The sequence below is a fragment of the Phalangium opilio genome, unplaced genomic scaffold (assembly GCF_054372755.1).
Source record: "Phalangium opilio isolate 3A_F unplaced genomic scaffold, DU_Popi_V2 ptg000013l_1, whole genome shotgun sequence".
NCBI lineage: Eukaryota > Metazoa > Arthropoda > Arachnida > Opiliones > Phalangiidae > Phalangium > Phalangium opilio.
The window spans coordinates 10,208,088-10,229,892 of NW_028324148.1; the positions used below are offsets into that span (position 1 = coordinate 10,208,088).

At 36.1% G+C, this 21,805-nt stretch overlaps 1 protein-coding gene across 1 annotated transcript in view; it reads right to left on the minus strand.

Annotated features, from left to right (window-relative positions):
• Window positions 1–18,799, minus strand: part of LOC149708965 (G1/S-specific cyclin-D2-like) — a 52,075-nt gene extending 33,276 nt beyond the window's left edge. The window contains exons 1-3 of the mRNA XM_089864407.1: window positions 18,155–18,799; window positions 12,674–12,889; window positions 2,283–2,439 (exon numbers count right to left, since the gene is read on the minus strand). Of these exons, the coding sequence (XP_089720533.1) occupies window positions 2,283–2,439; window positions 12,674–12,889; window positions 18,155–18,349 (568 nt within the window). The 5' untranslated portion in view covers window positions 18,350–18,799. The remainder of the gene's footprint in view (window positions 1–2,282; window positions 2,440–12,673; window positions 12,890–18,154) is intronic.
• Between the last annotated feature and the right edge of the window lie 3,006 nt (window positions 18,800–21,805).

Genomic DNA, 21,805 nt, shown 5'->3' on the forward strand with positions numbered 1-21,805 from the left:
AGTCAAAATTACGTAATATAATTGCAGTTATTCCTCACGTGTTCTGTGTTCACTAACCACGTGACGTTTTGTCAATTCGTAAGGAAAACAGGCTTTAACATATTAGATCACTTAACATTTAGCAAATACACGATTATGAACGGACTTTCATATATTTGATCGCATATACTTTGCCATCTAGAAGGGGTACTGAATTAAAAACAGAAACCAAGGCTTAAAAAGTACTACATCCTATATGCTTTTGCCCATTGCACTAGCCGCAATGTTATACTCTAATCATCAACAAATGAAGATAAAAGTATAGTAATTGTGTCAAATAAAACCATTCAATGCACAGGATTGATATTGTACAACCTTATTTCAAGGTGTTGACAGAGTTGATGATTTCCGACACAGGTTGACAAAACATATAAAAGCATATCTAGGTAACCATTTAAACCTCCAACATTTTTCAATATAATGCGATACGTGAATGCGCATTAAATGTACATCGAATAAAAATGCCCGCGTGTAGGTCGAGGGCCCATTCACTTAACATAATCGATGTACACGCCGTACTAAGGGGGTTCGATATAAGTTTTAAAAGCAATACCATTGAGAGTGATCATCACACGTGTGTACAGAGAATCTAAAAGTGAATGGTCCCTCGCTATGTATAACAAATAAACGCGGTGTCCTTGAATTCTACGTGAAATTTATAGCTTATAGTAAAACACTAAAAAAGTCCTACCCTAAAAAATATTAAAATTAACCTTCCAGTACAGTGCCATACTGGCATACTCTGGTTTTACTTCCCTCAAGAAACTTTTCTATTTCGTTTAGTTTCATTCCCGAATATCACAGTGCTCATATCAATGAGAATCAAGAATGCTGCTGATGGAACATATATTAAAAATGGCAAAGGCTTAGTTTGAGTTTTCGCGGGCTTTATACGCCAAAGAGCAACGTGAGGAACACTTCTTTACTCGGTTTCACTTGTTCTACCTCTAACTTACCCCTGAAAGTAGATTTTTGCATGAGATACTATTTGTAGCCGAGTATTTAGCGTCACCTGTTACGCGCTGGGATTTGCCGAACTTGAAAATCCCCACAATATCCATCCTTCTTACGACCTCTCCCATACCCTACAATCTACCATTGAGAAATGGTTTTCTTTACTTGTCTCTCGTAGTCGTTCGTTAATTGTTGGCTCTTTATGTCGTTTATTCTCACGAAATCATGGGTACCGTTATATTCTAAATATCAAGGACGTGAGACACTAGCCTATCAACTATCGAGAAGCTTAAAAACGTATCAGAGGTTACGTTTTTGAAACATTTCACGACCAAAGATTTTTTTCAGGCTTATTTAATTAATATTACAACCTAAGGGCTGGAAGGCAAAATTCTAGAAATACTGGGTAATTTGCAAGCCCGGAAGCTTTCAATATACACCCTTGAGCTTGTTTTTAAACAAAGATTGGGATTATCAAAGTTTGTAAATTTATATTCAAGAAGTGTCTTTTGAGACTGAATCCCGTTAGTTCTCACGTTTCGGACAGAATTTCTTGAATATTATCTTTAAACAGCCTGCACTTACATCAATTGATAAATTTAATTAAAATAAGTCCTGAGAACGTATAACAAGTTTTTTATTTACCATGGCTTCGAAATAAAACAAATCTACAAGTCCTAAACCAATTTACTAACTTTTCTAATTCAACCCCCGAGCCTCACTGGTCCCAAGGACCACTTTAAAAATTCCCACTTAAATACATAGGGTAGGGGAACTGGACTTTTTGTCTAGTTTAATTATTCAAGACACCAGGGGTCACAAGTCTGGAGGACCAATTCGTAAAAATCCATATTTCGCAGCTTGGCCCATACCTTAATTTGCACCGCTATAATGGCGGCTTTGCACGAGGGAATAGAGAATAGTAGGGGTGATTAAACGTGTGTGCAGTCTAGTGTGGATAGCAATATTAAAAACTTGCAATTTCAACAAGCTTTAGGTAAATAAAAATGGGTGAACAAAATGTGTTACGTAACGACATTAGTGTTATGTTTTGTCAATAGACCATCCCTTCTACAACAATTCTGTAAGCATTCGAAATCCAGACATAGATCTAATTGCGTAGATAGAAAACATTGCGTTTCATCCACGAACAGAATTCGACCTTCATTAAACACTAAACGAATGCCTTCAATTCTACGGTTTACGAACAACACCCTTATGGTAAGTAAGCCCGTTAAGCGAAACATTATGGTAATTCAAAGATAATAATTTAAAACCTAATTGCTTACCTGCTGCGCACAATGAAATAAATATAAGCGCGTGTCTTCTGACTGTGTTTCTGCATTCGCCCAGCGACATGCGACGAAAAATGTGATGGAGGAAGTCGTTTGGTGTGATGGCGCACAAGTCCCATTTCAATCGACTCAGGACTAGTATTTCCCATCCCTGAAACAAAAAAAACAAAAAATACATCGAAGGTTAGAAACAAAACACTGTTAAGCCTTTGTTTAAAACTTCGAAGTGATCGGTTAAATTTTGCGTTTCAATATCAGAGTAAAAACATGTCTATTTTAAAATCAACGTAAACTGTCTGAATTTCAAAATATATGAAAATATTGCGCCATTGACTTAATTTATGACATTTAGCTCGCATTCCATGATATTTCAAGGATTTTAGAAGCTGAAATATTTTTATTCTCCACGTAGAAAAAAACGTATATTGATATGTTTTTTCCTTTACTCACAAATATGTTGATTTAAGCTATTTGGAAATGTAATTTTTAACGTCTTAGCGTTTCGAAAAGGGAGTTGGGATGAGGTGAAATATCAGGTATAGAACATTCATTGAAGGAAAAATTTTTATTCCAAGAGAAAAATATTTCTTTGGCGTTAAAATAGTTAAGAGTTGTAAAACCGGTTTCTTAAGGCTAAGTTTGCGCAATTCCCGTGTTTTTCGAATAAAATACTTCACCTACTTATAAACGCATACCAGCAGCTTCATTTCTAGACAGACAATACCTATACCCCTTACACATTGCGCGCTAGACAATATCATCGTTACTGCTGGAGAGATATTTTGGAATGAATTTGAAAACCAACTTTTAACAGAGCTTTAATAAAGATATATAGTTTTGATAATTATATAGCGGCTTATGAATAAACCATTTTGAAAGGGATAGCCGAATGTCGTCTGCTTTTGTCCAAGAGCGCAGTACCGTGCATTCCATCGTGTGGTTAAACTTATCGAAATGTTTAAGCAAACTAGGTTAGGTTACATTAAGAGATAGATGAACAGCACCACAGAACGTCCACTCGATCAAAGCTACGCTCTTTATGCATTTGTTCTTCACGTCTGCAAATGCGCATCTAGATAGCAACACAACGTGACGACGACAATGCTATTTGCAAGAGGACACAAGAGGCCCAAAAACACGTGCGTGTAGCACGCGCCAACATTGATGAAAGACTATTATTTTTTCAACGCTAACATCAGCTTCCCCTTTTTGAATCCACAGGCCTCTACAACACTTATGAATGACCCGGGTCTACCTTTATTACTTAAACAGCAAACTGTAGAACTATATGTAAAAAAACGTTTATATACAAGCCTGGTTTTGGGGAAAAAAACTGAATCGAGTCTCTTTTAGGGTATGGTATGGAATGTTATGCATACCTTAAGCATCGGTGGCCCTCTCCCAGGTATACCTTGATCATTGTTAGAGGGTACTCAAGAACCGAATTTGATATTTGGGGAAGGGAATGAATTTTTTCACCGTTTACCCTATTGTATGCATGCCTCATAGTAAAATTTGAGACGACTCCCACCCCATGTATGGGTTAGTATTGTAATCGCACCGAGGGAGAGCTGTTTAACCATTTAACCACTTTTTCTAAAAAAATTCATTAAAGAACTGAGACGTAGCATCAAGTTCTCGAAGAAAAAATAAAAAGTAAGACGATCTTAAGTTTAACATTTAGTAGAGGATGAGTGTTATTATTCATGAAAATTACTAATGAATCATGGACTAGACGAGTGTTTAACGACAGCCGATGGTGAATTGAGTACCAGATTATGTGCGATCGATTTTGTTGAAACTTAAAGGGAAAGACTTGGGGGTAAAACCTTTGCCTTCCACCTTACTTTTTGGCGCCTGCGCTGTGGTCTTTTTGTATCGTGAGAGTTGGCAAAGACGGCAATGAATCAACACCGGTGCACGTTTCGATACGTCGAAAAGGTGTATAAAACTTAATTATATAGCAGAACAAAATAACTTTCATAAAAAGGGCCAATCGCATGGGCCTACAATATCAGCATCGTCTACGCGAAATAAACTTCATTTAGCAGTTTCTGCTTCAAACCAGAGAAGAATAGAGGCATGGTCTACTGTAGATATTCTTCCTTGGTCAAATGGACCTATGAACGTGATGGTTTCTGTTACTGGCAACTCCTCCACCAGGAGTCGCAAATCTCGTAGCAAATTTCCTATCAACCAACTTAAAGTATATTGGGTTATATGGCAGTCATCACCTCAGTGGATGATAATGAACAAAGAGGTATTTTACTGGACACACGATCGACGCGTACCATGGCTTAAGCTTGGTAAAAGACGGATGATAGTTATTGCAAACTTAAATTTTCTTCATTCCCAGCTTGTCATCAGCATTCACGACCCTAAAACCGGGGAGATGGGTCTATAATGTAATTCTAAGGGTCTGGAATGTGGTGTTACATATCGCTGGTTTCTGAAGAAAAAGGGGGTTCGTACGATGGTGGTGGCTAGACTCGGACCTTCGTCTTCTTCTGCAAAAAGGTGCCCCCACCCTCGAATGCTGTGTGAATGGTTAATGCCGTCTTGTTTGGGCGAAAAAATCTCCCAGACGGCAGTTAGCATTCCATAAGAGGGGATAGCACCGGAAATGGCTTATTTCTCCGCCGTCATTTGTTAGAAAAATGAGATTTGATCCAAATGTACCGCTCCGTTGCTCTTATACGGTGCCAATTTATGTTCGAGGTAAAAACACGTAGCGATAAGGAAACAGAAAGGCCATTCTTAATTAACCCGTTCATTACGAGATCAAAAGCGCAGAGACACCGTTGATTATAATAATAAAGACACGGCTTAATCGGTAAGTCTTACGCAGTAGCAAGTGTTTAACTTGCAAAACATGTTCAGTAGCTATCGTAACTTAAAATATTAATAAATTTGGGGTTGAAACTCAAGGATAGGCAAGCAGTACATACATGTTTCACATTAAATTGTAAATGCGTTGTTTTACAACTGAATTTTTACTCTGTACGTTTCAAAGCTACAACATTTATAAATTTAGGCTGTAAAGCGATCGCAGTGACGCTGTGACGTTTAAAACAACACAATGCCAATAGTTGCCACAAGTAGAGTTGCAAATAAAGGTGATAAATTCACACGACAACAGCGCCATCTACCTTGTCTATTTTTTCAACATGGTTGTCCTTGCGTGGGACTTATCAGGTTTAAAGTGATGGGTACAAAGTGAGAGATTTACCTTAACCAGATGTTCGATTATTCGATGATATTATAGGGGTACATTAGATACAAACTTGTGGCTTTATTGTTCTTTAGTGCTTATAAAGTGTTACTTATTATTTTACGAGTTAACACGCTGGGAGGCAGTAAAAATGTTGCTACCAAAATAATACCATTGAATATATAAATTTGTCATTAGAAGCTACCTACATAAAATCTTGGAAGGTACGTTTTATCGTTAGTCTGCATTAAAATAATTTGAGGAATTTTTAGTACCAATTATTTCACGCTGAGAACGTTTTAATTAAATCTTGATGAGCGTGGAAAGTCTCGAGGGAAGGGAACCTATTTCTTATGTTTGAGAACGCAAGACGGTTCATGACTAACAAATATATAATATCACGTAATATATCCAAGGCCTCGCATATATTTAAGCTTGAAACTTAATTGACATAAGACGATCAAACATACTACCGCGACTATCCCGGGAAACTTCCTCAACTTATTTTGGAGTTTCGAACGCCTACGGCGATTATTTCAAAGCATTATGAGAAAACGGGTTCCGTTCACGCTCACGTTTCCCGTTCGTGCCAGTTATGTAATCGAATAAATAGGTTTGTATGAATAAAATATTTCAGAATGCGGGGAAACCCGTTATTTATGTTCACTTTCGCAATACTTGGCAATTTCGAGCAATGAGGAGAACAGTTTACATTTGATAATTTTACCACGAGTATAAATTGCTATTACGACAACATACGTTTGGAAATTGTTTTATTTTGTATTTAAAATTCGATATGAAGCATTTCTCTGAAAGTTAACTATATCTTTCATAATTAAAGACTGGAGCGAACGTTTAGGTTATATGGTTAGGATTGAGTTGGATATTAATGTTTAGCGTTAATATAGGTTACCGATAACCATCACCAAATAATGAACTGCACTCTTTCAATACCTATCATCTATGCAACTAAATTTTTGATACCGGTCATTTATACTTGTACCCTTACGATAATGACCATCTGATCACGTACCCTTACTAAACCCTTAAGTTTGATCACGTACCCTTACGAAACCCATCATGTCATAATTTACCCTTACGAAACCCATCATGTCATAATTTACCCTTACGAAACCCATTATGTCATAATTTACCCTTACGAAACCCATCATGTCATAATTTACCCTTACGAAACCCATTATGTCATAATTTACCCTTACGAAACCCATCATGTCATAATTTACCCTTACGAAACCCATTATGTCATAATTTACCCTTACGAAACCCATCATGTCATAATTTACCCTTACGAAACCCATTATGTCATAATTTACCCTTACGAAACCCATCATGTCATAATTTACCCTTACGAAACCCATTATGTCATAATTTACCCTTACGAAACCCATCATGTCATAATTTACCCTTACGAAACCCATTATGTCATAATATACCCTTACGAAACCCATCATGTCATAATATACCCTTACGAAACCCATCATGTCATAATATACCCTTACGAAACCCATCATGTCATAATATACCCTTACGATACCATCATAAAATAATGTACCAACCAACTGATTATATCTAAAGACATACCTAATGTCTAAAATATCACCCGACGATGTGTTTGAAACGGTGGAATTTTTTGAATGATGCAAGAAAAAAATAAAATACACTAGTATAAAACTGCAGCATTCTACACCCGCCCGGGAAATTATCTTTATTTCAATGCCTCCCAAAATTCCACGCATCCTACGCTTTTGTTTCAAAGCCAAAATGTCGTTATTACCGGAAATATTCAGGGTTTTCTCGCTACGCTAAAAACATCGTCATTAAGTAAGTTTTCCTAAATCCTACGCGCAGTGCAAAAAACAAAAATTTTTAATTCATAATTTAATTAAACTGAAACAAAATATTTAAAATTAAAGGACGTTAGTGTAGGTGCGAAGTGTTGTTGAACTCTTCTCTATTTGTCTTGATAGACAGTGTGGAACAGATCAGAAGTGAAAAAGAGACAACACTAGTAATAATGATCTACTTGAAGGATAATTGATAAAAGCATAAACATATTTAACAATAAAGATAGAATCCTTTAAATAAAAGTATGACTTGAAAATTTGGATTTATCAAAGTTGCATTGCAACTCAAGTTCATTTATCGTTAGTTTTGTATCCAATTAGATGATAATAGCCACTACTTTTAAAATGAAATTAGTGTTGCTTAATTTGGTGGTCTTAACCTTTCCACACGGTACGTATATTGTAACGGTACTCAACCCCGCCTTGCTATTAGGTATAGGTACTAAAGAAAAAAGCTGCCGTTTGAAACATTGTAATACAAGGGAGACTTTGGCAAAGTGACAAACAATATCGAGTTCATTGTCTTATAAGAATTGGCTGTCAAGAATCGGCTCGAATACATTTACCAAACTGCTTATATTAGAAAGGAGAAGAAAGATTTTAACAGTGGCATTTTAAGTAATTTTTCCATTCCGATACAGCACATTCCACTCGGTTTAAACACCCATTTATAAGCATCGTGTATAGTGACGGGCGTAAATAAAATTGGATTTGCTTTATTATATCATAGAATTTCATCGTTTAAAGCATAAGTAAACTATGAAATCTTTGAATTTTTATTAAAAAATATTGTATTTCTAAGGTTTGCTGATCCCCATTGTGTAGTGATGAATCCTCTCGATCAACACCGGATTTTAGCAAAATCGGAGGAAATTATAAAGAGGAGATTCCCGAGTAAAACATTTATGAAAAGATTATGTGTTTCGATGAATTATTAATTCCCCAAACAGTAAAGTGCACTCGTCAGTGTTCTATTGTTTTTCTGAAACTATACTTTCATCGAATAATTTTACACCGAATTAGTACGCAATTCATTTTGTCACGATAACAAAAGAAATTGTGAGAGCCATTTTAGTGTACAACGTACGGGTTAGAAAACTTATTTCCTCAAATACGAAATGTTTCATATTATGTCTATCACCCGTTGCTGTTGATTCATCGTATTTCTAAATCCATTTTTATCGAAGAATTATTTCTATTTCACATTGTTGTTATTTTACGCCAAATTAGTACGCAATTCATTTTGCCATTACATTACTGGACATTATAAATGTACATAAAGCGCAAGGGTTGAAAAATTTAGCTCCGAAGTAGATATAACTACGCATATCCATCAAAAATATAACATTTCATCAGATATCTATGACGTGTCATGAAACTGAAGAATGCGATTGAAAAGAGAAAAAAAATCAAAGTTTGCTAGAAAAACAAATAGGAACACAAAATGGTTCTGGACAAATAGGAGATGATATACGAATCCAGTCATACAAAACGTATTATATAGAATAGCGAGTAATAAAAATATCGAATGACGCGTGAATTTTAAAATTGAGCCCTGACTATGTAGAAGCGTTGTGACAATTCGGCGCCGGAGCGACAGTCTTCATCCTGAATAATTCAGAGCGCGTCGATATAGTTTACATTGTCGTCATATCTGAGATGCCATTTCACAGTCTCCAATTCCGAGACTGTCAGTCTTCATATCTATTACTTTCGATTTCCTTTAATTCGGCATTTTCCTACTTCACTATCACAATGAATGCACTTTTCTCATTCAATTTCTAGACTGTTCCAGGAAATTACGTGAAAACTACAAAGTGCATTACTCAGTACTGTATTTCTAATTAGTTTTAAACTTTAACACGTTCTTGTGAAAATTCGACTTAACGAAACTAAAGTACCAAAGATCTAATGCAAAACACGTTTTTCGGTTAATTTGAACGCTGTTTAAAGATTGTTTTCGACATACCTACTTTAAATCTCGTAATACGAAAGATTTACATATTGCATAATGTCAGCTTTAAATTTTACAACATATTTTAATAATGGCGTCTTACTGGATTCATATACAATAGACATATCGACACAAGTAGGACTCAGGTGTTTCACGCGTGAAAATATTATTAGCTAAAAAGTAGCTAATATATTCGAACAATGGAACACATTTCATTTCGTTCAAGTTCTCAATGGAGAGTTCTATTTTTTTAAATAAACTTAAAAAGAAGCTTTCTGAAATGAGGCCAAGTAATAGCTTACCTATAGTTGTAGTGTTGAAATGGCCTAAATTTTAAGAATATTTCGGTAGGGGCCGTGAATGTCTACTGCAAATCAACTTTCACGACCGTAAACACACTTTTTCTATTCGAAAATATCAGAAGAAAATTAATATTTAGAAAATACCATAAAAAATGTTATAGCATCTCAAAAGGAATTGATTCATTTTAAGAAAGTAGGAATGAATGACAGTTTATCTTTACTTCGTTCCGACTCATAACACAATGAAGAACACTACTTTTTAAACAAATCTAATTGGCTTTCTAAAATAAACGTTGTAGCAATGAAGGATGAAACTTTATTAATTCTTAATGCTTTATGGCTGAAACATGACTTTTACGAACCTCAAATTGCCTTCCTTTCCTGATTAGCTAACGAACTGTCGTCGTTTCGCAGTTTAATGTCGTAAGGGGGCGCGTTGAAAACTAAATAAGAGTTAAGGGTGTAATCTCCATTCTTTAAATGCAATTTGCTGAAGTTATCGTCGTGAAACGGAATCAAGTTATTCACACATGGGAATGTGGAGTAACCTAGGGACTATTTTTTGTGTAAGATGGTTTTAAGCTATGCAGTTTCGCGAAATTTCATTGTGTTTTTGAGGTTGGTTGGACTAACGATACAATACTATACCCTTCTCTTATTATTATTCCCTTCTGGTTTTGATGAGGAAAATAAATTGTTTTTCAAATACTGGGGATCATTCTGTTTCCAAATAGCTTGCAGACAAAAATTGACAGACTGTTTTACTTTGAATTTTTAAGGGGTCACTACACTTGATAAGAAGACTAGTCTGGGGAGTCTTTTTTGAGTCTTAAACCAGCGGAAATGAACCGAGTTATCGCAAATTAACCGGAAATTGACTTGTGAAATTCGGGCTTCAACTCTGTTTTGTAAATAAGGGCACTTCACTGTCTTCAGTTTGCACTCTCTAAACGAAGTTCAAGGTGCAACAACTAGTCTGAAATTCTATAGCCTAATTTAGAATCTAACGCTTCGTTTTACCAGAAGTGAGATGAGACTGGAAGTGAAGGGCTCTAGCACTGGTAGTTGATCCTAGCACTATTGAACAAATTTGAGGATTGTATGCCGCTTCCCACGCGCCTACACTACTGAGAAGCAATTGGTCGAGTTCCAAAAACATCTCCTACCCCCTTCCCCTCAACCTAAAGCCGCGGAACACGGACGCGGCTCCTTGAATCTAGTTCGGCCGTCTACCACCGCGAGCGTTGCACGTTTTGGAGGAAAAATTCAGAAACCGCTACTAGAGGGCCAACCGCTCTTGTGTTATCAAGAATATTCTCTTTTGCCGAGTGAAGAATTTGGTTAGCTCAGTACTTCTGGTCTCATCTCACTTCTGGTTTTACTTATCAGCTTCGTGGTACACGGACCAATGCCAGCTGGCTTCGTAATACATTGGAGAAAAATTAAGCCTTTCACAATTAATTTGCATTATCACGTGAAAAAATGGATTTTACTAAATAATGATAAAAAAGAAATCTAACTTCAAGGAAGGTCGTTGCTTCGGACACTTGCATAAACATTAAAATATTCGATATAGTGGCTTTCCTCAAACGTCTGCGGCTGTAACAGTATTTAGACGTAATAATTAAAGAGATAAGGTAAAAAAGAGACTTTCATAAACAGACATATAAAATTAATTCAAATAAAATTCCTTCTCATAGAAATTTGTAATACTTGTTCCTGTACAGCATCTGGGGAAAGCCCTTAGAAACAAATCTATTTTTAACTTCCTTCGCCAGTTTTGAAAAGAATGAACGGATAGGATAATACATGTATAAATGGCAATAGACGTGTTATTAGTGTGATACGATATACGAGACCTCTTTTACTATACTAGACATTGGCACTTGTTAAGAGATTAGGATATGGAAGAGAGGGAGTGGGAGAGAGTTGGATAAATTTGTACCACGTGACCGGAGACCTATGGGGCACCCGGCTTGATAACTAGCTTCCTGTCAATATATCGGGCTGAAACTGATAATAAAAAAAACTCCTATATCTCGCCGCCGCCGTAAAACTACGGAATGAAGTGTGTTTTTAAAGAACAAATATACTTTGAGAATGAACTACTACGATCTTTTTATCTTATTCGCGGTGTTACTGAACGAGGAATTTCTCATCAATTAAAACCAAATGATAACGACAGTGTAATGTTAGATACGCAAGAAAAAGTGAATTCTTATTATCACCTTGAGAAAATCAGAGACTTATCGCGATACAGCCGACGGAGAAATTGGTATGAGGAACTGTAGACCTATGAAACTTGAAAAAGTTCTTTGTTCGTTTTGTATATTTCTTCTTTCGTTACCGAATTTGATCAATCTTCATGGTTAATTTAAGTAACACCATAAGTTCTTAAGATATGTTCCATTAGTTTGTCAATGGTTACTGAGAGCTTGTCCTGAAATGGCGTAGGTGCTTTCAAAGGCTTACTACAGACAAAATAAGATGATGAACTGCAAAACCGAGTGTAGTTAATTCTTGCGTCGTTCTCGAACTAGCTTGCTCTCAGTAAGTCCCTAGCATTACGAAGTATAGGTAGTATTATATTTGTGGAAACCTTCTGGTAACATTTAGGGGAATGTTTTCAACCACATCCTTGGTTAAAAGTGATTTGGTTGTGTTGCACGAGATGGGTCCGGTATACCCGGTATTATACAAGTCCTATTCTAAACCCGTAACGATTATACACAGATATTTCATATGGATACCGTTTCCAATTACAATTGTACATTCAGTATGATAGGTCCTTGTTTTAATCTAAGGTTGCTAGTAAGTTATTTTCAGACAAATAGGGTTTTGCCTAATCTATTCTATACTGTGTTATCACCAGCAAACTGTTAGAAACTATGAGGTACTCAAACTGTGCGTAGCACTTTCTATATGCCTTTCTCTCTGTTCATATACCAATGTATTACACGCGCGTTTGTACTGTATTTGTTTCACCAATTTTGACATAGCATTTTACACAGATTTTGAGTTTTAAATGATTGCAACAAAGTAAAAATGCTTACCCTAATTTCTTCCAATGTAACAGACTCGTCCGTGTAGAGTCTAAGTTTTTCAGCTCGGATGGAGGGCGTTTGACGTAACTTGGATGACAGTAGAAGACAGACGCAGCCCAGGAGCTGAAGCTGGCTCTTTGAAATGCGAACGATGGATAGAAATCGGTCCAAGTAGTTCATGGCCAGGGGAAAGACTTCTTCTTGACACTTTTCTTCCTCGCATACCTACAAAATATATAGTTTCTAAACCACTGCTTTGTTTCAAAACCGTGTTTTGTTTCTTGAATGTGACAACTATATGCGTTCAAATATAACCTATTCATAACTAAGCTATTAGAATTGACTGATAAAATTATACCCATTCGGTTTAAAATAAGAACATAACCCTATTATATTCTCTATAAATATGGGCCTGATGTATTGGCTTATAATATCGGCATTGTCCGTGTGACCCTAACTTGATCAGAGACACTTTTCAAAGGTAACGTAAGAGTCCGGCGTTTGACTACCTTGCGATCGTATGTGGACCCAAAGACGTCAAATGACTTATAAAAATACGGATCAAATTTAGTGGACTGGTAACATTTAAGCCCTATCTAGCGTCTTTGGATTCATATATCGGATGTTTCGTCTTATCAAGTGGACGATCCTGAGGCCCTCTTTCCAAAAGGAAGTACAAAGGCATGGCCTACTCTGGTTTCCATCTTAACTCGAATGATTTTAGATGTTGATCACAGTAGGCAATGGTTACTGTTTCCGGAAAATTCACCAACAGCAGACGCCCCTTAATTATAACTCTTTTCAAAGGAAGCGTTACTACATTTCATTTTTTCAAGTCTCTGTCCATAGGGCTATTTTCTATTAATCCATGCAAGGTCTGAGAAAGTTTCCAGGTGACCTGATTGTCCGAGTGGTTAATCGTTTCACGCTTGCCAATATGGCGGCCATGCACGAGAAAACCAATAACAGATAGCCCAATCTTTGAACGTTCTCATGTTTTCCATGGATTCTCATTATATTTTAAAATCGTTTGAATATTTTGCAACAGAATATTGAACAAAATTATTTTAATTTTTCGTACGTTGAAACGTAATTTAAACTTTATTTATCATAAAATAAATATACGCAGACATAAATTCGACGTAATCAACCAGTAATATTAGAACGTAATACAGACGAAAATTCAAAGTCCGTGTTTGTAAATTAAACAAATTTGCTAAACATTTCCGGCGAGCTTAGAAACCCAAACATTTTATTATAAAAAAGAAAGTTTTTTCGAGTATACATAAAAATAATCAAATTGGTAAAGCCAAAAAGTATAATCTTATTAACAACACAGCATTGTGTTCATAGCAGATAAGCGGAAACATTAAATGTTTATGGGAAAATGAATAAAGCTTCCGTCAACAACTATTTCGATTAAACTTACAAAATGATATCGCCTCAAAGGCATTTAGAAATGCAAATAGAAGCAAAAATATCAGATTGAAACAGATTAATTATAGTGTTGAAAATTGTACGATTCGCAGTGTGAATTCAATGGTTGTCCATAGAGTTTAGCAAATTGACTCATAACGAGAACGTCTGGCGCTCAAAACCTAAGAATTTTCAAGCAAAACGCTACAAAATTAACATATATATTTTTTTTAATTTTCATTTTCAAATTGGTCTTAACACCTAAAAGCGTTTGGTAAATTTCACCTTAAAGAAGAATTGTGGGGACAAAACACAGTGACTACAGTGTTCTGGCTTCTATACCAAGGTATATAGCGCCATTTATCCACGGTTCAAAACTGTGTTAGTCACGTGATTTGATTGTGGACTTTATACTCCCTTTAATGAAATTACGTAGCTAAAATGTATTATGAACCTAAGATGCCTAAAATAGGGCCTAAAACACGAAGGTCTTAATATTCAGTTATATGTTAGGAAGCATGAATGCCAGTAGAATTTTAGTAATCACCTAAAAATTTCGGTTAATGCCCATTTAGAGCTGTCTTTATAAGCTCTATTAACCTTACCCTTTATTGACAACACGTGTTCAAACAGGAACGTGAGTGGTAAGTCAGCTTAGAGTCGATCATCTTACGTTAACGTTAGGCTTAAATTATCAAAAGTATTTGCTATGTCTTTCAATTAAAGGATAAGTCTACAACCCAATCCCTATCAATTGTCTTTAAGTTGAGCTAAAAGGTGTATATTTCTTTCAATGGGGTTTAATATACCATAATAACCATAACACTTTGACTTTAAATATAGAAGTTTTACAAATGCTAAACTTCCCATCGGAAAGCGATAAGATATCACCATTATATCGTGAAATTCATTGAAAGACGATATAAAATCTTTCTTTTATACTTAGGAAGTCGATTAGAAAGCTTCCTTCGACAAAAGGGAAGCAGTTTTCATATTTTACATTTGTATGAAACATAAGAAAATTTCACTTTAAATTCCAAGAAATAACAATGATTTAATTCATAACCCAATAAAAGTCTTCATAAGTAATGACCTATGTTATAAAGATAGAGAGCTTTCAGTTGGAGGAGCTGAGTCTCCTGACATAATTTACGCTGCCATATTGGTGGGTTTAAAGCAGGAATGAAGCTGAGACCACCCAATATGGCTACCAGAACAGCGGTAAGACTTGGGAGGGTGTGTGTGACGTACTACTATCCCATCTGAAAGCTCTCTATTGAATATAGGAGAAAAAATATATTGACTGTTGAACCATCTCTGCTTAAGAAAACAAAATAAAAGGCTTGACCTACTGCCATTTTGTTACGTTGGCCAAGGGGGTTACAGGTAGATATAGAGATGACAGTAGGCTATCATAGTGTCTACGGAACGTTCCATCTGCCGCAGGAGACGCCCATTTACCACTTTTAAAAATAATTCTTCCTGCTAACAAATATGCTATCGAACTAAACTTATGAAGAATATTATAGGGTTATGACTAAACCATACGTTCAAAAAACAAAAAATGACGAACGGTTGCGGTCCAATTAAAGAGATGGACCCGTGAAAAAATTGCGAGAGGTAAAATTTTAACGCGTACTTGGAAATATAGTCAAGAAAAAGGTCAGATTTCGTTTCGACAATTCTGGTGAATTTTATGACATCATAACCAAAAGCTTCGATGACTAAATTGATAGATTTGTTTTTCAGCGCGCTGTTTGAAAATTATCATTTTGACATGTCAAGATCGCAAAGGATTCTGATACTTTATAGACTAGATTTACGATGTATATTATCAATTTTTATATGAAAATAGGTTAAATGATAAAGTCATCATTCAAAAATATTTTTTCAAACAATTCTCGGCACAACTTTCCATGAAATTTATACTGGGGCTAACCTAACTTCAACATTCTTTCATGTTCCAATTTCCAAGATGTTGAGAGCGTGGCTTCTTCGACTTCATACCATGTATCGTGGCTTCGCGGGGTTCGGTCTAGCTTTAGAGCAATAAATGGGCCTTGTCCCAACCTTGAAAATTTCTTGGAAGCCCGCCTGAGGAATAAGTTAAGATTTTTGTCGGACTGCTAGACTTTCCAGTCTTGCTTGCCATTGGCTTCTTATTTGTAGGGGTAAAGCTCTCGGCGTTCATTACCCTACGATACCCATGCGAGTACAAGCGCACTTGATAAAGCATACCTTTCCAACAAAGCTTTAAAACACCCATGATTTTGTTTAGAATAGCAAAACACATAAAAAATACAATGATTTATGAATATACATTGTGTTCTAAATAGGTGGTAGTTCAACTTTGAGTTGAAAATATTCTAGGGCATTTTACCATAAGGGTCAACTTTTAAGAGTTATGATCGTGGTGTTTTATGGATGACCCCTTAAATTGATGTAAGAAAGTGAAAGACCATTGTAATTTAAATAAGGGGTCATCCGTTAAACACTCAAATCATAACTCGTAAATGGTGGCTCTCAGAGCAAAATGTTTACAATAGGTAATCTCTTTGGCAATGTCAAATTGCACCAGTAATTATGGCTACTTCACCCTTTATCATTGGCAACATTGACAGAACGTTTTCACAAATCTTTTTTTTTATTTCACATCTTTCTAATGTTCATTATGTTAAACGTGTTTCGAAAAATAAATTTACCAGGGTCCTGTAAAATGTTTGACCAAGACTATATAGACCCTTCCTGTAATGCCATAGGAAAGGCAAACAGCATAGGGTAGGGGAGGGGAGGGGAGGGGCCGCCATATTAGGCTAGTTCCCTCGTGCTAAGAAGCACCGCAGACGACAGTGTGAGTCGACTAGCCTCCCGCGTGAAGCGAACGCCAGCTCCATCTAGCGTTGCCTCTAAGCGCGAGGGCACTCCTAATATGGCGGCCCTTCCCCTGTGCGTTGGTTTCTCGGCAAGCATTTAATGGAATGGTCTATAGTTGCTGAAGTACACGCGACGACTTATTCGCGTTTATGAGCCTATACGGCTCATGGATTTGTTCTGTCAATGCTACAGAGCATGATGTGCCGAGAGTTAATGTCAGGCACTAGCAAAGGCACGCATACCCTACCCAAAATTAAAAAATCTTAAGTCTACCGCTAGATGGCACAGTTATTTTAAAAAATGAGATCACTAGCAGTAAAACACGTACCCCTCTGGTGAGAGCGGTCATTACAGAATGACAATGGTGTTTTCGTGGTTTACAATATCCTAACACTGCTAATTCACAAAATAGATTCCAAAGAAAGACAATTACAAAGTAAACTGTAACAAATCACTCTACACCTAAATCTTATTCAATATTAATTAATACATTTTGTTTAATAATTAGTATTACCTATTCAAGCCTAAAGCGTAACCATGCGACAAATCTAATTTGCGATTAATTTCTAATTAGGGTTCGTTCGGGTTCACAAGTTTTAACTAAGCATGAAAAAAGAAGACGTGAAAACTAACAAAAATTCAGTTCAGTTTGCTCAAAAATCTTCTAGGCCTAATTTGAAATGAACGCCTTAATTATGATTTCTGTGATTGCAAAGATTTTAAAAATGCATCATTGCCCTACTCATACACGTTCTTATTTAATTTCTTTGAGTTTCTAATGACTTAAAAAAAGTGTGTCAACTAACAGCGCTCTAGTTTGCTACAATTAAAATTAGTCAAGTAAAAAACCTTGCTCGAGTTAAGCCTAATTTGAAAATGAAACTGCGCGCAATTTGTTTCGCGCCAAAACGTTCACGAATTCGCTCTTACTGCACACATACACTGGTTTTTCTGCAAATTAATTAAACTTTCTATTCAAACAGTGTCCGTTCTATAAAATTTAGTCCTAAAAGGGTTGCCACTAAAGTACAAACATCCCTAAATGTTAACTATTTCCCAGTACACTGATAAAAAATTAAAAATATCATACATTTTGACCAAATAACTTGTTAGAATTACTGTAAATTTATCATATGAGTAGAAGAATGTCATTATATGTTTACAAGATAAGCAATGAATAAAGTTTGAGCTGAACTTTACCTCGAGCATCCACATGGCGACGACCTTTCTCATGTACGGCTTGATTTCGGTTTGCAAGCATTTAAAGTAGGAAGACGAAATGGTGTACTTCTCTTCACTAACTAGTAAATTATGCAAGACACGGTCGTCGTCCAGCAGAGCTCGATCGGGGTAAGACTGGAGCAACTTATTCGCCTCCATACAATATAAATCCATAATGAACCGTTTAGGGTAATTTCCCACAAATCACCGATTAAAAAAAATAGCACAAAAAGAAAAGGGTAGGCTTTTTAATAGCCTAATTTAAATTTACTCAAATCGAAATCGACATTTTAATATTTAAACACCTAAAAGCTAGTTCCAAAAACTTGAGAAAATTAATCCCAGTACGGCGTTGCGTTGTTTTCCAAGTATTAAAGTATTTTAAATTGTCTTTGGTCAAACGATTGGTTAATTAAAGATGTGAAACATGGCCGCGAGTTATTAAAAGGATATTAATAATCACTGAAAGCTTATGGCAACAACCGAAAACGAGAGTGATGGTTACTGGTTAGTGCGTCAAAATACAAGAATCCGGGAGAGCTCCAGGCTCCGCCGATCCCTACCAGATACTGTACATGACTGACTGAGTAGGGGATTTCAAGCTTCGTAACTGGAACCAGCTGATTGCCCCCGAAAAATAAAAAAAAACGGGACGGGACCGAGAAATTATCATTCTCAACTTCTTCAGAATATATAGAGGGCGGTTGAATCGCGCCTATATTACAACTAGAGGGACAATCCATTATAATTCAATGCTAAAAAAGTGCTTGCCTATTTCGTTGCTGTTGTTGGGTGCCTTTTATCAGCAAATTGAAATACGAATCCCATTCCCGATTTGAGCTTGAAGTGATACGGTCACTGGTTATTTTTTTTTTTTGGTAAAATATAAATGATATTCGACTATAGCATTTTTGAAAAAAGCATGGAAATGCGATTTTAAATGTGTGATATAAAAATTGCAAGAAGAATTATAAATATGTTAAGATAGGATTTTTTAAACTTTTAACCTCTCCGTGTGACGTAGTCCAGGAGAGGTTCTGTAACGGCCGTGTCTGTCTGTGTGTCTGTCTGTCTGTCTGTCTGTGTGTGTGTGTGTGTGTCTGTCTGTCCGTTGTTACACCCACGTGACCGCGTTCGCAGTTTGCGTATCGGAGCAAACGTGTTCGCCATTTCCGAACTGCTTTCACAGTCACGGAAATGGCTCCTCTACTTGAGTTCTCACACCACCAATCTTCTGGTCTTTGTCCATACCACACGGACACTAGTCTGTTCTTACTGGCTGCTAATCACCACCATCTTCTGGTCTTCGTCCATTCCACGTGGACACCAGTCTGTACATACTGGCTTCTAATCACCACCATCTTTTGTTCTTTGTCAATCCCACATTGACACCCGTCTGCACTTACACTGCCTTCTAACACCACCATCCACTGGTCTTCCGTCTATTCCACATAGACACCAATCTGTATCATTGGCTTCTACTCCATTATCATCGTTTGGTTTTAGGATATACGCGGCGATCAGCTAGGGTTACGAGAAACGTCTAGCCTCCCTAAGGTAGGATCGCTACCAAAGGTTTTCGCATTTGCGGTTTTTCCTTACTATTATAATGGAAACGAATCGTATATATACCCCAAAATTTGAAGAAAGCGGGAAGAGGGGTACCCTTCACTTTAAACGTCAATATTAGCAAAGTTTGAGAAGATAATAAGTATAACTTTATTTTAAACGATTTAACTATTATTAATGTTAATTATTGAAGATTAAAATAATTAAAAATAATTATATTTATTTAAATATTAAAGATAAACCTCTCGTGCAAAGAGAGAGATTATCATTGCCTCCTATATCTACCAAGGCCCGCGCATGCGATATATTTCCTTCATTGCCTCCTATATCTATCAAGGCCCGTGCATTGTGATATATTTCATTCATTGCATAAACATAAGCGAGATTGTTTTGGGAAAAAAATACTGCTTCCACTAATGCGTTTATACTCCTTGTTACTGTTGTATAGAGTAATCATGATAAAAGCTTAAAAAATTACGAGAGGACAGACCTTTTTTATCCTCATTCAAAAATATTTTTTGGTGCTAAGACTGCTTTAAAAAATCCAAACGGTTAGGCATTGGTAAAAAAGACAAATGATATTTTTCAAATCTTATGAGATAACGCCCACCTAGTTGAAAATTGCCGTTTTTTATCCGCGGGAGCCATTCCTTATGAGAATTTCGATGCTAGTAGGTTGTCAATTAAACTACCGGTATATTATTGTTGTGGGAAATTGGATATTAAGTCAAATTAAGTGGTTGTAAAGAGCCAGCAGGTTTTTGCCACTTCTTTTTGTGAGTATTTGATTTTTATATGTAAAATGGAGGAAGATAATGTTGAGAGTAAGGATGAAATGCGGAAGCGCAAAGCGCGGGAAAGGATGAGGGCAAAAGGTCGACGTTTTCATTGGATACTTAAGGTTATATAATCTTCTCGACACGGAGAGGTAATATTTTGGTTTTCCCGACTTGTTTTTTCTAAATAGAGATAGTTTTTAAACTTATGTATTGTACCGTACTGTACGTCATAAACTAAAAGAATCAAGTGATAAAAATAGAAACTAGACGTGATTTCATATGATTGCAAATTTGCATGATTCGTTTTCGCCAACGGCGGGCGTTCCTGTAAATTTCGTACACTTTCAAAAATATCTTTGGAATTTTTAGAAAAACACGAAACTTTCTGTAAATTTAAGGAAAAGACCACCACCTTTTAACATAATCGAAGGCCATGATATGGGGATCTAAATTTGCTAGTACTTTGTGTTTCTGAAATAACTTCAGTTAGTTATAAATTTAAATCCAAATTAAAAATTTAATGATATGAGGCACCCTTGCGGTTTTTTTTAAAAAACTATGACGTTTTACGCGGCTTGGCGATTTATTCGTCAACCACGTTTCGTGGTCACGTGATGGCGCTATTGCTGCATTATTGTTCTGTTTAAAAGGTAGACAATACAGATTCCCTCCCATTGGACCGAAATCCCATTCAACCGAAACCAAAGAAGGGAGGTCCCATTGGACCGAAATCCCGCACCTTGGGCGGTTTACGAAAAGTGGAGATAGCCATTCATGGCTGCACTTAACGTTAGTGTACACTGCCTAATTATCTCCGATAAAAACGAAGTAGCAATGAGTTAACCGTGGAATCGGTTTTAAAGGCTTATGTTAATTTAAGGGAAAGCTAAAATAAGCCGTAAACCGTAACATTTTCTTTAATGTTACTTAAAATTACAAAACGCTTTAACTTGAATAAAAAGTCTAATAATTTTTTCTCTGTTTATTTCAACTTGGTTGTTTCAAATTGAATAGTGTTCTAAAGTAATTTTCCAATGGTATTTTCATGAAAAGTACGAAACATTTACGTCGCTCAACCCAACCTAACCTAACCTAACCAAACCAAACCTAACCTAACCTAACCTAACATAACATAACATAACAGTAATGTTTTGGAAAAGGCATATTATTTGAGAAGTCAATGAAGCTAAACATCAATATTCTGGAAAAGGCGTAGCATTGTTAAATGATTTATAAAATATTACTAACCTAACCTAACATAACATAACATAACATAACATAA